General features: G+C 38.2%; 2 protein-coding genes across 3 annotated transcripts; one reads left to right on the top strand and one right to left on the bottom strand.

Annotated features, from left to right (window-relative positions):
* Nucleotides 1–1,672: 1,672 nt before the first annotated feature.
* LOC103415653 (UPF0481 protein At3g47200-like) lies at nt 1,673–3,810 on the bottom strand. The gene is made up of 2 exons (XM_029095189.2): nt 3,682–3,810; nt 1,673–3,280 (listed from the first exon to the last, which is right to left on the bottom strand). The coding sequence occupies exon 2, from the start codon at nt 3,257–3,259 to the stop codon at nt 1,988–1,990; it is 1,272 nt and encodes a 423-aa protein (XP_028951022.1). The 5' UTR covers nt 3,260–3,280; nt 3,682–3,810; the 3' UTR covers nt 1,673–1,987.
* An 8,450-nt stretch (nt 3,811–12,260) lies between these two features.
* LOC103400245 (G-type lectin S-receptor-like serine/threonine-protein kinase SD2-5) lies at nt 12,261–15,331 on the top strand. 2 transcript variants are annotated; one of them, XM_008338900.4, is made up of 2 exons: nt 12,261–12,405; nt 12,690–15,331. In XM_008338900.4, exon 2 carries the CDS (start codon nt 12,695–12,697, stop codon nt 15,113–15,115), a length of 2,421 nt encoding a protein of 806 aa, XP_008337122.3. In that variant the 5' UTR covers nt 12,261–12,405; nt 12,690–12,694; the 3' UTR covers nt 15,116–15,331. The 2 variants fall into 2 exon arrangements, with proteins under 2 accessions (XP_008337122.3, XP_070670999.1); XM_070814898.1 differs by having other exon boundaries at nt 12,268–12,405; nt 12,693–15,331.
* The last annotated feature ends 711 nt before the right edge of the window (nt 15,332–16,042 follow it).

A 16,042-nucleotide genomic window follows, 5' to 3' on the forward strand; every position in this document is an offset into this window, starting at 1 on the left:
AAGCATTCATGACATTTAATGAATAAATAAGAATCATTCCATGTTATAAAATCTGAAGGCTACAAATTTGTAAAAATATTTGTCCCTTATCCTATATATATATGTGTGTGTGTGTGTTGGGCTACAATTCACGTCCAGTGACAGCCTATTTCTCAATGACGGATCCAACATAAGATTTCCAGCTCAAGCCCGTCCATAAAGTCCAGTTTCTAAATCAAAATTTAAGATACGCCAGCCATAGCTTTATTTTTCCTTCTCCACTCAAGATTTCTGTACCCAACAAGATTACAGAGAAAGTTTCAATCGCACCCTCTTTACCTTTGTTATTCCTGATTAAGCAATCTTGAATGGTTGGTTGGTTGTTCAAGCCTTATGCGAAAAAAATAAACTTGCACGCCATCTGTTTGATGTATGGCCGCAATGAAGTAATGGTCCTCTTACTGTTGCAATTTTTGTTTCGGAGTGCTGAAGAATAATGTAGTGGCATTATCAGGAGGTAGAATCTATAACCCGTATGTGTTTCGCTACACCTAGTGAAAGGGAGCCCATGATTGTGAAATCACTCTTCCTGTTTGATTGTCCACGTGTTAGGATTGAAATTTCACCACACGTGAGGTGGCGTGTTGAGAATGAGCCCCACATTGATGGGAGAAGGGAGCTTGCATGGGCTTGCAAGAGGTTGGACTACTTCCCATATTGCCAAATGGTTTAATGGTGAAACCATAACTTCTTCACAACAACCTCATTGATTGGTTGAAAAATGAAAGGGAGTTACTTGTTTCCGTTGCAAAGCAACCTCATTGTTTGGTTGAAAAAAGAAAGAGAGTTACTCGTTTCTGTAGCAAAGCTTGAGGTCATGAAAGAGGGGTTGTCTCAAGTCAAGGATGTGCTGACTCCTAGAAGCATAGGACACAAGGAAGTCCGGCATCAAGAAAGCCTAGTGCAGAAGAAGTTGACCAAGACATTGGGTCATTCATCCCAGTGCTTGTTCACACTTCTGTTTTTTTACCTCTATGGGCATGTTAGAGATATTGAAGTGGATGTACGCGGTGGGGTTTATAGATGTGGTAGTGAGAATGATTTATGCTTGTGCATGGGAAGGATTGTGCACTTGGGCTTTTCGAGTTTGTATGGGAAACAGCAGGGATGAAAGGAGCTTCGCAACTGCAAGGCCATATATGGTGGGGGCTGAGGCCAGAGTGGTTACATATAGAGGAAACTCATTTTTTGTACACAGGATTCATGTTTAAGCAACGAGTGTCTTACAATGTGAGCTCAAATATCAGAGGCTGTTTTGTGATTCATTGATCAGTGAAGAATTCATCGAAGTCGGGGTTGTTGTGGAGAACTAGCAAGAATTGGAGAAGTTGTTGCAGCAACTACGATGAGTTTAACTCAGTAAGTTCTAGGAGTTCTTAACATCACTCGACAACAGACTGATGATTTCTTGAATATGTGAAATTGGTCATCTGCAAATGTCAAGTGCTGTAAATAGCTGAAATGATTAATCGTTACCATTTCATGTTCATCAGTTTCCTTGGTCATGAAAAAACTACAATCCAGTAATAATAACAGGTGATGCCGAAAGAAAGAGATTAGACACACTGTTTGAATGGAAGTTGACTGCAGCAACCACAACAATAAAAAGTAGAGAGCATGGAGATTGAAAGAGTATTGTTTCAACATTGCCTTGCACTTCTGTGTTATGCATTGATGTCTTTACTAAGATCAGTAAAGTGATGCTTAAAGCAACATTTTAATGGAAATCTTCACTTCTTGTGGAATAAAAACAACCAATTTAAAATCACACTCTTCTATACTTTATTTTGTTGGAACATCTATTACACTCGCTTCAAGGAAACCTGAGATAGCTAATGCAAACTCTGTACTCTCAAAGACTAGGCTAGACTTGTAAGGATACGGAGGATACGGTGAAGGAGAGACTTGCAGATCCTCCGGAGAAGGAGACACTTGCGGTCGTTGATGCTTAAGCAGTAGATTTGATAGAGCACACAGTTTGTATGAAAGTGAGTATGAGGAGAATAACAGCTGCAACAACAGAAATAATGGACCAAGGCGAGTTAAAATAATTTTGTCTCAAATTTGCCATCCATTTGTGCCTGGGAGTTCTGCAGTAGTTGTTCAGATCTTCACAAAGAGCGGCATAATAGTGGTTGCTAACGATGACCCTAGTGCCAAGGTCATGGAGCAAAGTAGATATCTTCTTGGTATCACCTAGCCAATTTTCAATAATTCCATACTCAACAAGCAATTCCACATCCTTTGGGGTTTTCGCGAGACGCTTCATGAGGAAAACATAATTAGTTAGGTAATTTGCCTCTTTGGTATGGCATTGTTCAAAAGCAAGGAGATTTCTGAGTGTCATATTTGTGGTATCATTTATAGTTATCTTCGGAATTTCGAGGATCCCACCAGAGAATTTTATGTCAAATAAGCTGTGGCCGGTTCCTGCCGCAAACTTCACTCCAGCCTGGAGTAGCTCTGTGATGTTGGGTGCGGCTGTGGTTTTAAATTTCTTTATAGCTTTTGATTTCATCGGTAGGTATAGAGTTCTTATCAGATCAACAAAATGTTGTACTTCTACCCCAGAAGAACGTATTTTGTCAAAACTGTCTTCTTTTCCCTTGCTATCGATTGCGCTCTTGATAAAAAAATAGGAAATTTCAAGTAACGAAGGCCGCTGATTTGCAGAAGAAAAAGTGGTGTTGAAAAGAACCTGAAGAATGAAGAATGGCAGCTGATTTTCAAGCAACCGCAAGTCTGGGCGCACATCCCGCTTCATCATTGGTTTGTTAAAAATGTAATCATCTTCACCTCGAAAATTTACAGAATAGTTCCTCAATAAGAACTCAATGACGAAGGCAGCATCCACCAAAACAATTCTTACAAATTGATCACTGCTAAACTCAATGGATTCTGCATAAAAACCTCGCAACCTTCCCTCTTGCTCCTTTATCATTTGTATATAATCAAAGAAGCTTACCCCAGTTCGACTTAGAAAATGTCGCAGGTACCTTTTTTTGTGCTCTTCCATGGCTTTTAAGTGTTCCTTGCCATGGTGAAGTGGGCCTATGGAGACTACTTGAGGTGTGTATGCTTTCTCATTTCCCTGCCGTAGTCGCTCAGGAACTCTATAGATGCACCGCAAAGGGGACAGGGGTAACAAGTTACGCAACTCCTCGAGTAATGGATCATAGGGGTTGTCTATGTCATTTGGAGCTTCATTGATTCCTTCCATTTTACCGCCTAAGATCGTTATCTGCATTGATTCATATATTTCATTATGCACACATTCCACTAAAATACTTCGAGCAAACTTCGGAGTTCATATGAACCCTGACGAACCATGGAAATGTAGGAAAGGGAATCGAACTCAAAATCGTGCTACTGTATTGCATGCCGAAACCTTAAGGCGTAAATTGACTCCAAATTTTCAATAAAAACAGACCGAGACTAATTAAAATTTCCTAGCCCGACTAATCTGCATGTACGTAATACGCTGGATCTTGATAAATAAAGTTGTAAAATCAAAGATTAAACAGAAAAAAGAAAACCCTTGCTTCAAGAAGAAAAGATCGATGTGCAGCTACGCGGAAGGATACAAACCATGAGAAAAGATAAAGAACTGAAAAGAAAAATACAGAGGAAGTGAAGCCGCACCTGCTAATGCTATGTAAGAAAACCAAGTTTGTAGTTTTCCTTTGGAGCTGATCGTCAGAAAATATGAATGCAGATCATTTTGATCCTCTGGTATAGGGAATGGAAACATTCTCTCTTTTCTTGGGTCAATGGAAGACTTCTGTTTATTTTATTTTTTATTTTCTTAAAGTCAATGAACAATTTAAGGGGCGGCTTTAGTCATTTAAACTAACAAGTCCATTTATTCAACTGTTTGATTTGCATAAGATGTAAGCAAACCATAGTCTTACAAATTTGTATCAAAATCAAATTTATATTGACCGTCTCTACTACTTCATCCCGATGAACAAGTCAAACAAACCTTTATTTTGCTTCAACTGATAAAAACTTTCGAACTTAGAGACCAGAATTTAATCAACCCTTAGTAACAGAGATAACAGAGCTCACTGCTTGTATGGCTGTGAGCGTTATCAAAATAACAACTGCAATAATTTCTTTAGTTGCCCACGGCGAGTTGAAAAAATGTTTTATCAATTTCGACTTCCATTTGTGCCATGGCCCTGTGCAGTACTTGTTCAGGTCTTGACAAAGAGTAGCAAAACATAAGTAATTAGGGTTCATGATAACCCCATCCGCAGGGTTGTTAATCAGAGAGCACCCTTCACTGCTGTTACACAGCCTGTTTTCCAAAATTCCATACCGTTCAAACAAACTTCACATCCTCCGGTGAGTTTGCGAAACATCTTATGGTGAAAACATAATCATATATGTAATTCTCGATGCATTGTCATTGTTCAAAGGCCATCAGATTTCTGATTGTAAGCCATGTTGCATCACATAATGTTAATTTGGGGAATTTCCAAAATCCCATCACTGAATCGTATGTCGAATAAGTTTTTGCTTGATCCCACCTTAAACTTGACTCCAGCCCGGTGTAGCTGTCTCATGCTGGGCGTTGTCACAGTTTTGAGTAACCCAGTTGTTGAAAAATGTCTACTTGATTGATGGATTATCATTGACGATCGTGTTGAAAACAGAATGCTTATCTTCAAGTCACTTGCCAGGAACTTTACTGGTGCTTCACTGGTACAGAAAGCGCTGAAGAATAATGTAGCGGCATTATCAGGAGGTAGAATCTATAACCCGTTCGTGTTTCGGTACACCTAGTGAAAGGGAGCCCATGATTGTGAAATCACTCCCCCTGTTGTGTTGTCTATGTGTTAGGATTGAAACTTCGCCACACGTGAGGTGGTGTGTTAAGAATGAGTCCCACATTGATGGGGGAAGGGAGCTTGCATAGGCTTGTAAGATGTTGGACTACTTCCCATATTGCCAAATGGTTTTATGGTGGGAGCTTGCACGAGCTTGTAAGAGGTTGGACTACTTCCCATATTGTCAAATGGTTTTATGGTGAAATCTTAACTTCTTCACAACAACCTCATTGATTGGTTGAAAAATGAAAGGGAGTTACTTGTTTCCGTTGCAAAGCAACCTCATTGTTTGGTTGAAAAAAGAAAGAGAGTTACTCGTTTCTGTAGCAAAGCTTGAGGTCATGAAAGAGGGGTTGTCTCAAGTCAAGGATGTGCTGACTCCTAGAAGCATAGGACACAAGGAAGTCCGGCATCAAGAAAGCCTAGTGCAGAAGAAGTTGACCAAGACATTGGGTCATTCATCCCAGTGCTTGTTCACACTTCTGTTTTTTTACCTCTATGGGCATGTTAGAGATATTGAAGTGGATGTACGCGGTGGGGTTTATAGATGTGGTAGTGAGAATGATTTATGCTTGTGCATGGGAAGGATTGTGCACTTGGGCTTTTCGAGTTTGTATGGGAAACAGCAGGGATGAAAGGAGCTTTGCAACTGCAAGGCCATATATGGTGGGGGCTGAGGCCAGAGTGGTTACATATAGAGGAGACTCATTTTTTGTACACAGGATTCATGTTTAAGCAACGAGTGTCTTACAATGTGAGCTCAAATATCAGAGGCTGTTTTGTGATTCATTGATCAGTGAAGAATTCATCGAAGTCGGGGTTGTTGTGGAGAACTAGCAAGAATTGGAGAAGTTGTTGCAGCAACTACGATGAGTTTAACTCAGTATGTTCTAGGAGTTCTTAACATCACTCGACAACAGACTGATCATTTCATGTTCATCAGTTTCCTTGGTCATGAACTAACTACAATCCAGTAATAATAACAGGTGATGCCGAAAGTAAGAGATTAGACACACTGTTTGAATGGAAGTTGACTGCAGCGACCACAACAATAAAAAGTAGAGAGTATGGAGATTGAAAGAGTATTGTTTCAACATTGCCTTGCGCTTCTGTGTTATGCAGTGATGTCTTTACTAAGATCAGTAAAGTGATGCTTAAAGCAACATTTTAATGGAAATCTTCACTTCTTGTGGAAAAAATACAACCAACATAAAATCCACAATTCAATACTTTATTTTGTTGGAACACCTATTACACTCACTTCAAGGAAACCTGAGATTGCTAATGCAAACTCTGTACTCTCAAAGACTAGGCTAGACTTGTAAGGATACGGAGGATACGGTGAAGGAGAGACTTGCAAATCCTCCGGAGAAGGAGACACTTGCGGTCGTTGGTGCTTAAGCAGTAGATTTGATAGAGCACACAGTTTGTATGAAAGTGAGTATGAGGAGAATAAGAGCTGCAACAACAGAAATAATCGTCCAAGGCGAGTTAAAATAATTTTGTCTCAAATTTGCCATCCATTTGTGCCTGGGAGTTCTGCAGTAGTTGTTCAGATCTTCACAAAGAATGGCATAATAGTGGTTGCTAACGATGACCCTAGTGCCAAGGTCATGGAGCAAAGTAGATATCTTCTTGGTATCACCTAGCCAATTTTCAATAATTCCATACTCAACAAGCAATTCCACATCCCTTGGGGTTTTCACGAGACGCTTCATGAGGAAAACATAATTAGTTAGGTAATTTGCCTCTTTAGTATGGCATTGTTCAAAAGCAAGTAGATTTCTGACTGTCATATTTGTGGTATCATTTATTGTTATCTTCGGAATTTCAAGGATCCCACCAGAGAATTTTATGTCAAATAAGCTGTGGTGGGTTCCTGCCTTAAACTTGACTCCAGCCTGGAGTAGCTCTGTGATGTTGGGTGCGGCTGTGGTTTTAAATTTCTTTATGGCTTTTGATTTCAACGGTAGGTACAGAATTCTTATCAGATCAACAAAATGTTGTACTTCTACCTCCAGAAGAACATATTTTGTCAAAATTGTCTTCTTTTTCCCTGCTATAGATTACGCCTTTGATAAAAAAATAGGAAATTTTAAGTAACGAAGGCTGCTGATTCGCAGAAGAAAAGGTTGTGTTGAAAAGAACCTGAAGAATGAAGAATGGCAGCTGATTTTCAAGCAACCGCAAGTCTGGACGCACATCCCGCTTCATCATTGGTTTGTTAAAAATGTAATCATCTTCACCTCGAAAATTTACAGAATAGTTCCTCAATAAGAACTCAATGACGAAGGCAGCATCCACTAAAACAATTCTTACAAATTGATCACTGCTAAACTCAATGGATTCTGCATAAAAACCTCGCAACCTTCCCTCTTGCTCCTTTATCATTTGTATATAATCAAAGAAGCTTACCCCAGTTCGACTTAGAAAATGTCGCAGGTACCTTTTTTTGTGCTCTTCCATGGCTTTTAAGTATTCCTTGCCATGGTGAAGTGGGCCTATGGAGATTACTTGAGGTGTGTATGCTTTCTCATTTCCCTGCCGTAGTCGCTCAGGAACTCTATAGATGCACCGCAAAGGGGACAGGGGTAACAAGTTACGCAACTCCTCGAGTCATGGATCATAGGGGTTCTCTATGTCATTTAGAGCTTCATTGATTCCTTCCATTTTACCGCCTAATATCGTTATCTGCTTTGATTCAAATATTTCATTATGCACACATTCCACTAAAATACTTCGAGCAAACTTCTGTAATAAACAAAAAAACCCCGCCATATGCCTTCAAAGTTCATATGAACCCTGACGAGCCATGGAAAAGTAGAAAAGGGAATCGAACTCAAAATCATGCTACTGTATTGCATGCCGAAACCTTAAGGCGTAAATTGACTCTAAATTTTCAATAAAAACAGACCGAGACTAATTAAAATTTCCTAGTTCGACTGATCTGCATGCACGTAATACGCTCGTTCTTGATAAATAAAGTTGTAATATCAAAAAGATTGAACAGAAAAAAGAAAACCTTTGCTTCAAGAAGAAAAGATCGATGTGCGGCAGCGAAGGATACAAACCATGAGAAAAGATAAAGAACTGAAAAGAAAAATACAGAGGAAGTGAAGCCGCACCTGCTAATGCTATGCAAGAAAAACCAAGTTTGTGGTTTTCCTTTGTAGCTGATCGTCAGAAAGTATATGTACCTGTTACAGATGAATCAATATTTGCAGCAGTAGTCACTAGGTCTAGTCTCTCTTTTGTTTTCCTCCTCTATGATAAGGATGGCGGTGGAGCATTTTATGGAGGATGTTTGGTTCGGTGGTGCAAGTTTTCTTCAGCTCTACGTACTTAATTTGGAGAGAGTTTCAAGCAGTTTGAAATGTGCTGCTTTTAAACCTGCTGCTTTTAAGAATTTGATTAAACATTCTTCCTACAATTACTAGCCTCTCCGCACGCGTGCGTGCGAGAGGCATTTTTGTATCACGGGTGCTACGCGCCCCTAAAAGTGTATTGTATTATTCTCTTTCATTGTAATTGTTAAGATATCTTTTAAATGTATTGTTAAGATATCTTATAAATAACATCTTTTTAATGCCATATTACACGATTTGCCATTATGATGTACCTTTAATTAATTAATAATTATCATGTTAATATCCCAAATCTCCTAAAATGTAGTAGATTAGTTTTAAAAATCTTAACACATCAAACCTGATCTAATTATGCTTCTAACGTGCATTTTATTCCTAACTGCACACCATACAAGTAACTAACGTGCTATCTTCTTCTACAACCATTAGCAATTTTTTCATGTCATTGCTTTCCTCGATCGGCCGATCAAACCCTCTTTCGTTCTCCCTTGTTGGTCATATTCATTTCCTTCATATTTCATTTTATGCACACCAAGATTTGAGTATCCATATCAAAGGGTATGCTTTTTGTTTTAGCACACTTTTTACCCATCTTTCCATCTTTTTCACGTATCATGGTACATTTGGGAAATAGAATTTAGTGGTACATTTTCTTTTAAAGGATAATTTGGTATGTTTCAAACCGATATATTGATACGTTTTAAGTTAGAATGGGTACGTTTCAATTTAGCATCGGTACGTTTCAAGTGTTTCAAGGTGAAATTGGTACGTTTCAATTTAGCATCGGTACGTTTCAAGTTGTTATTGGTATGTTTCAAATTGACCTGAATATGTTTCAAATTGATTTCAATTTAAAATTCACATTTATATATGGGTACGTTTCAATTTAGCATCGATACATTTCAAGGTGAAATGGGTACGTTTCAATTTAGCACCGGTACGTTTCAAGTTGTTATTGGTATGTTTCAAATTGACCTGAATACGTTTCAAATTGATTTCAATTTAAAATTCACATTTATATATCCCATGCCGAATAGCACTAATCTCAATCCAAAGACTCCAAACTCATCCTTTTTATCAACAACTTTTATATTTCAATAATAATTTTATGATGTGAACGAGCCAACAAAAGGGTAATAAACCCTGACACCAAAAAAAATTTCAAATTTCAAAGTTTATAGATAGTATTGGTGATTTAGTTAATAGCCATTAATAATATCCCTAAAAAAAGGTATAAATCCTGACAAGCCAAAAAAATTCCCCTTATCAACTAAAAGGATAAAGTGGGAAATATCATTTTTATTTTTAAAAAATAAACTAATGACATGTAAATAAAATATATTTAAAAATGATTAGGTGGACACTAGTTAAAATGTCTTAATCAAAATTTTAAAAGAAAAAAATGTTTAATAAAAATTATGTAAAAAAGAGTGGGGGATTCTAATTTTTTTTTTTTCATATAATCATTAACGAATGACGCAAGTATGATTGAACTGTCATTACTCAAATCCCAAACGCAACCGATTCGACTTTGGTTTTCAAGCTCTCATTATTCAGCCCACAGTTAAGTAACTTAAAGTTAGCGAAATTAAAACTTAAATTGCTGAAGAATAAGTTTTTGTAATGTTGTGAACGTTATATCATCAATATTTGATTGATATCTAATTTTGATTATCTCGCAATTGAGCATTGATCCTCATCATTTTAACCAATTTCCCATAAAGTTTCTACTTAAGACCAAACATGGATTAATTAACTACTCAATACGTTGAGATTATACTTCATCTCTATGGGCTTATTTTAGGCCATTACTCGACCCAAGTCAAATTCAAATCCAAGTCGGTCTCTATAATTAGTCCGAGTCAAGCTAATCTTGTGTATAAAATGTGCCCTAAAACTTGTGATAATCTAGGTACAATTGTATACAGGGATTGCAATGATTTTTTTTTTTTGGGTAAAAAAAAGTTTGGGAGGAGGTTGGTTATTTCCACCATCCGTTGTAGGGCATACTCACAACCTCGAGCCAAAAGAACCTACGCGCGACACCTAATTGCCAATTGTTATCGGTATGAATTTACATAGAAATTTACACATCCAAGGACGAAGCCAGAGATCTACATGGATGGGGGCATCTTTAAACAACAAAATGAGTCAAAATGACAAATTAAAAAGCTCAAGAATATACTAAATAAAACACTTATATATTAGTTCATAAGGTTTTTCATACAACATATCACAATATCCATCGATGCGTTTTTATGTTTTGAAACCGTTGCATAATAACCTCATTACCAATACCATAAAACATCTCTTTCTACAAAAATAACCATGTTATCATTTATCCATTAGTCTCTCATACAATTTCACAATCTATCTTCATAAATTTTATGGCCGAAAATGCTCTGAGCCTAAGGTGGCTCTGTCCGTGTACACATCACGCAACAATGAGAACTGCTGGCAACAAGATTCAAACCTTGATGGGGCGACACACAAGACATGGAGCTTACCAACAGAGCCAACCCTCGTTGGCATGCCTTGGTGATTTTGTATATACATGCCGTTGATAAAATGTGCAACAAGCTTTACCAGCAAAGATTATATTCCACAAAAAAAGAATATGAGAACACATCAGGAGTGGTCATAATTTGATACCACTATGCAACCACTCTTCTTTGTCTGTAGACTTACACGTATATGAGCAAAATACACAAATCCATGAACATCAGATTGATGCAACTGAATATATAGAAGCTTGCAAAATAATTTATTTTGAAGCACAGAGTTTAAATGAAATAGTCGTCGTTCATGCTTAAAGTTAAAGGGACAGATTTAATAGAGCACATTGTTTGTATGAGAGTAAGTATGAGGAGAGAAACATCACCAACAACAGAAATAATCGACCTAAGGCATGTTAAAATAATTTTGTATCAAATACGTCATTCATTTGTATCTTCGAGTTCAACAAATAATTGGTCAGGTCAACACTTACCCCTCTAAAGGGTATCATGTCATTTCACATTTGTAGGTAGACGAGTCACAGAAACTTTTCCAGGGCAGCAAGATTACTACTTGCAACGTGCGCTTGCAGTAAAGACATGCTTTCCATATTAATGGAAACCTGCCATATTGTATTTAAAACTCATGGAAGTTGAATCTTGACCTTTGTACTTGGAGTAAGGATACATGCTCCCACTTGGATACAGGAAATATTTTGATCACCATTCTCCAATGATGGCATGCTCACTATTCTCTTTATAATTGTAACGTACACTTGCAGTAAAGACATGCTTTACATACTAATGGAAACCTGCCATATTGTATTTAAAACTCATGGAAGTTGAATCTTGACCTTTGTACATGGAGTAAGGATACATGCTCCCACTTGGATACATGGAATATTTTGATCACCATTCTCAGGGAATGTCGATGCTCACTACTCTATTTATCATTGTTGCATGAATTAAAATTTTTAAAATATATGTAGTTGATAAACATAAAATTCAAAACTTAAACTCATTTAGTGGTAATAAGTTGAGTGATGAGCATTACCAATATTTGAGAGTAGGATGCAAAAATGCACTCCTCCCTCCTCGATTTGGGACCCACACCGTTGACATTGCTTCAACATATCCTGCCTACCGTAAATGATATGGCACTTGACAAAAACTTTAAGGACCCCTCTCTCACCAGAGTCCAAACCAAACCAATAAATTGTCCCATTTTTCAATCATGTTGAGTCATCTACCACCAATCTTGACAAAGTGAAAAATTCCAACTATATAAATTTGACACACAATTGACATCATACATTCCTAGTCCATACATAATCATTGATGTTTTTTTCAATTAATTCTAAACTTAACTCTCATTCGTAAGGTTTGAACGTGTAAACTCACTAGAATCTAAAGAAAATAAAGTGGAAGATTAAACGCCATTAAACACACAATGATCAGTAAAATGTATATTTTTTCTTCAAAATTGACATAATCATATAATAATATCAGCAGAAAAGTATGAGTCCAATGGTCCAGTTTAGACTTGTAAAGTTGAAAATGTATCATTTTTCATTTTGTAGACTTGAAAATTGAAATGTTGGTCTGTTTCTTCCATTGCATTGTCAAGTCTCTCGATCCTTCCTCCGGCTCAAAGTTGTCCGCTGCTTTTCACTGGTATAACACCCCCCCTTCCTCCCTCCTCTCTCTCTCTCTCTCTCTCTCTCTCTCTCTCTCTCTCTCAGTTCAGTGTTGCATGCAAAGTTTATATGTTTTCTTTGGTGTTGTAATAATATTTTTTTTGTTATGTCTTTAATCCTTTTGGACAATAATGGGGGGATTATGTTTAAAGTGGGAATGTGATAGATTCGGTTTCTGAACCTTCTAGATTCTGTGATTTGATTAGTTGTGTTGCTCTTCAATCTCCGAACTTTAAAATTAATCCTACCTACATTTTGCAGTAGCAATGGGAGATTGGAACTTCATTCATTTGAACCATTTCACGGGCTTCATATTTTTGTCTGTTATTCTTCTCGCTTCCGAAACTTGCCTGGCTCTTGTTCGAAATTTTGGCACAATTAATCCGCCGTTTCAAGGGGCCCAGATAAATTGGATCGATAATGGCGGGTTGTTTCTCTTGTCTAACCGGTCCGAATTCGGTTTTGGCTTCAAAAGATTCGAAACTAGTCCCCAAGATCGATTATTTCTGCTTGTTATTGTTCACATGGACAGTTCGAGGGTAGTCTGGACCGGGAATAGGGGTTCCCCGGTTTTAAATTCTGATAAATTTGTGTTTGATGCTAAGAGTGGTGTGTTCTTGCAAAGCGACGGAGGTGTGGTTTGGTCTGCAGATACTGGTGGCAAAAGAGTATCTGCAATAGAGTTGCAGGACTCTGGAAATTTGGTTTTGCATGGTGATGACGGTGGAGTAGTTTGGCAGAGTTTTAGCCATCCAACTGATACCCTGTTATGGAACCAGGAATATACGGAAGGAATGAAGCTGGTAAGCAATCCTAGCTCCAACAACTTGAGTTGTATTCTTCACATCAAGTCTGGAGACTTAGTTCTTTCAGCAGGTTACCAAACACCACAGCCGTATTGGTCTATGACGAAAGAAAACCGTAAAACAATCAACAAAGACGGTGGTGTAGTCACTTCAGCTACTATCAGTGAAAATTCATGGAAGTTCTTTGATCGATCCAAAGCGTTGCTATGGCAATTTATTTTCTCAAGCAATATTGATTCAAATGCCACATGGATTGCAGTTTTAGGAAGTGATGGATTTATCTCTTTCTACAATCTTAGAGGGTCAATTGATCCTTCAGGAACAAAAATACCAAGCGATTCGTGCAGCACACCAGAACCTTGTGATTCATACTTCGAGTGTTTTAGTAACAAGAACTGCCAGTGCCCTTCAGGTCTCAGCTCGCGTCGTAATTGCAAGGCGGGGGTTGTCTCCTCATGTGATCCTTCAAGGGGTTCTACAGAGCTTGTAAATGCTGGGGACGGGCTCTATTATTTTGCGTTGGGATATATTCCAGCTTCTTCAAAAACTGATTTGAACGGTTGCCAAACGTCTTGCCTTGGCAACTGTTCGTGTGTCGCTCTGTTCTTCCAAAACAGTACAAGAAATTGTTTTCTGTTTGACAAATTAGGTAGCTTCCAAAATTCTGACAAGGGCTCTGGCTTTGTTTCTTATATTAAAGTCTTGAGGGATGGAAGCAGTGGTACTGGGGCGAGCAGAAGCAGCAAGAAGCGCTTCCCTTATGTTGTGATCATAGCCATCTCGACAGTACTTGCAATTATTTGTGGCTTACTTTATATGGGATGCCGATACTACTGGAAGAAGAGAAAATCGCCAGAGTCTCCTACGGAGACATCAGAAGAAGGAAATTTCTTTGAAAATTTGACTGGGAAGCCCATCCGTTTCAGTTACAAAGATCTTCAAACTGCAACTAATAACTTCTCGGTGAAGCTAGGGCAAGGAGGTTTTGGCTCGGTTTACCACGGGATTCTCCCAGATGGGACTCGACTTGCTGTGAAGAAGTTGGAAGGCATCGGTCAGGGACAGAAAGAGTTTCAAGCTGAAGTTACCATCATTGGCAGTATCCATCATCTGCACTTGGTTCGGCTCAGGGGCTTCTGCGCAGAAGGAAGCCATCGACTTCTTGCTTACGATTACATGGCAAATGGTTCTCTTGATAAATGGATTTTCAAAAAATACAACAAAGAATCCCTGTTGGATTGGGAGACAAGGTTCAATATAGCATTGTGTACAGCTAAAGGACTAGCTTATCTCCACGAAGATTGCGATTCAAAGATCGTTCACTGTGACATAAAACCTGAAAATGTTCTCCTAGACGATAATTACCTTGCCAAAGTCGCTGACTTTGGTTTGGCAAAGCTAATGACTAGGGGGCAGAGCCATGTTTTCACAACACTAAGAGGAACCCGGGGTTACCTTGCACCAGAGTGGATCAACAACTCCCCTATATCAGAGAAGATCGATGTGTATAGCTATGGAATGCTGTTGCTAGAGGTCATTGGTGGGAGAAAGAACTATGACCGGACAGAAACTTCTGAAAAGTCAAATTTTCCATCCTATGCCTTCAAGATGTTGGGAGAAGGAAAACTGAAGGATATCGTTGATACAAAGTTAGGGATAGATAAAGGCGACAAGAGGGTTGAGACAGCCATTATGGTTGCACTATGGTGCATACAGGAAGATATGTCCTTGAGACCATCGATGACTAAGGTTGTCCAGATGCTTGAAGGCCTCCTTCCTGTTCCTCAGCCTCCAACCTCCGCCGCAAGGGGATCTCAACTTTATACAGACGTCTTTAAATCAGACAACAATTCTGCAGTGTGCCTTTCAGGCCCAAGATAAAATTTGTTGAACATGAGAGACTTGTAAGATATATTCCATACATGAGTGACAAAAATAATGCCTAGTCCAGTGTATTTAGATACTATGTTTTAGTTTAGGCGCTTGTACGATGTGTTTTTCCTATGCCACATAGATTGCATTTCATTATTTGTACCTGTATCTCCATATTCAACAAATCTAACTTTGCTCACATGGTTAGAGATTTGCTTTGAGGAATTAAGAGACCACATTTTACCATGCACTTCTCTAATTGAGATATGCACACCAATATGGTCATTAATCTCACGCATAGACAAGCTACTGCAAATTAACAAGTACATATAGTGCATAATAGAAATTAAATGGGAAAGAAGATGGAGGAATTAAATGGGAAACTAAGGAGTACCTAACTTAGTGTTGATGCTTTGTGAGCACATCGGAAATAATTGAACACACCGTTAGTATGAGTATGATGATAATAATATTGGTAATGACAGAAATAGTTGTCCAAGGCGTGTGGAAATATTTTTGCTTCAGATTTGCCTTCCATTTGTTCCACGGCTTTTGTTAGTAGTTGTTTAGCTCCTTTGGAAGAGTAGCAAAATAAAATCTTTCTTTGTCCAACACAACACCTTTGCCAAGGTTGTTAACCAGAGTAGACACCTCATTTTTGTCACCAAGCATATTTTCAACAATTATGTGGGTTAGATCTTCACCGACTCCTCTTTACCTTAACAACTAATTGTCTAACCCACTAACGTTATTGTTGTACTAAAGTTTTTTCATGTGGTCAGATGCATAAGAGTAGAAAATATAATGCTAATTATTTTCAGGAACAAGAGGAAAATCTTCGTAAGAGAACGTACGGTACATAAGAAAGCTTTCGTATTATACATACTGATGTGAAAGTTTGTCCATATATAGTTGTGTCTTTTGCAATGGGTCTAG

Source organism: Malus domestica, chromosome 15 (genome assembly GCF_042453785.1).
Source record: "Malus domestica chromosome 15, GDT2T_hap1".
Taxonomy (NCBI): domain Eukaryota; kingdom Viridiplantae; phylum Streptophyta; class Magnoliopsida; order Rosales; family Rosaceae; genus Malus; species Malus domestica.

What these genes read in the sequence shown, in the direction of transcription:
- LOC103415653 (XM_029095189.2), bottom strand. Translation starts at nt 3,259, where the DNA reads ATGGAAGGAATCAATGAAGCTCCAAATGACATAGACAACCCCTATGAT.
- LOC103400245 (XM_008338900.4), top strand. Translation starts at nt 12,695, where the DNA reads ATGGGAGATTGGAACTTCATTCATTTGAACCATTTCACGGGCTTCATA.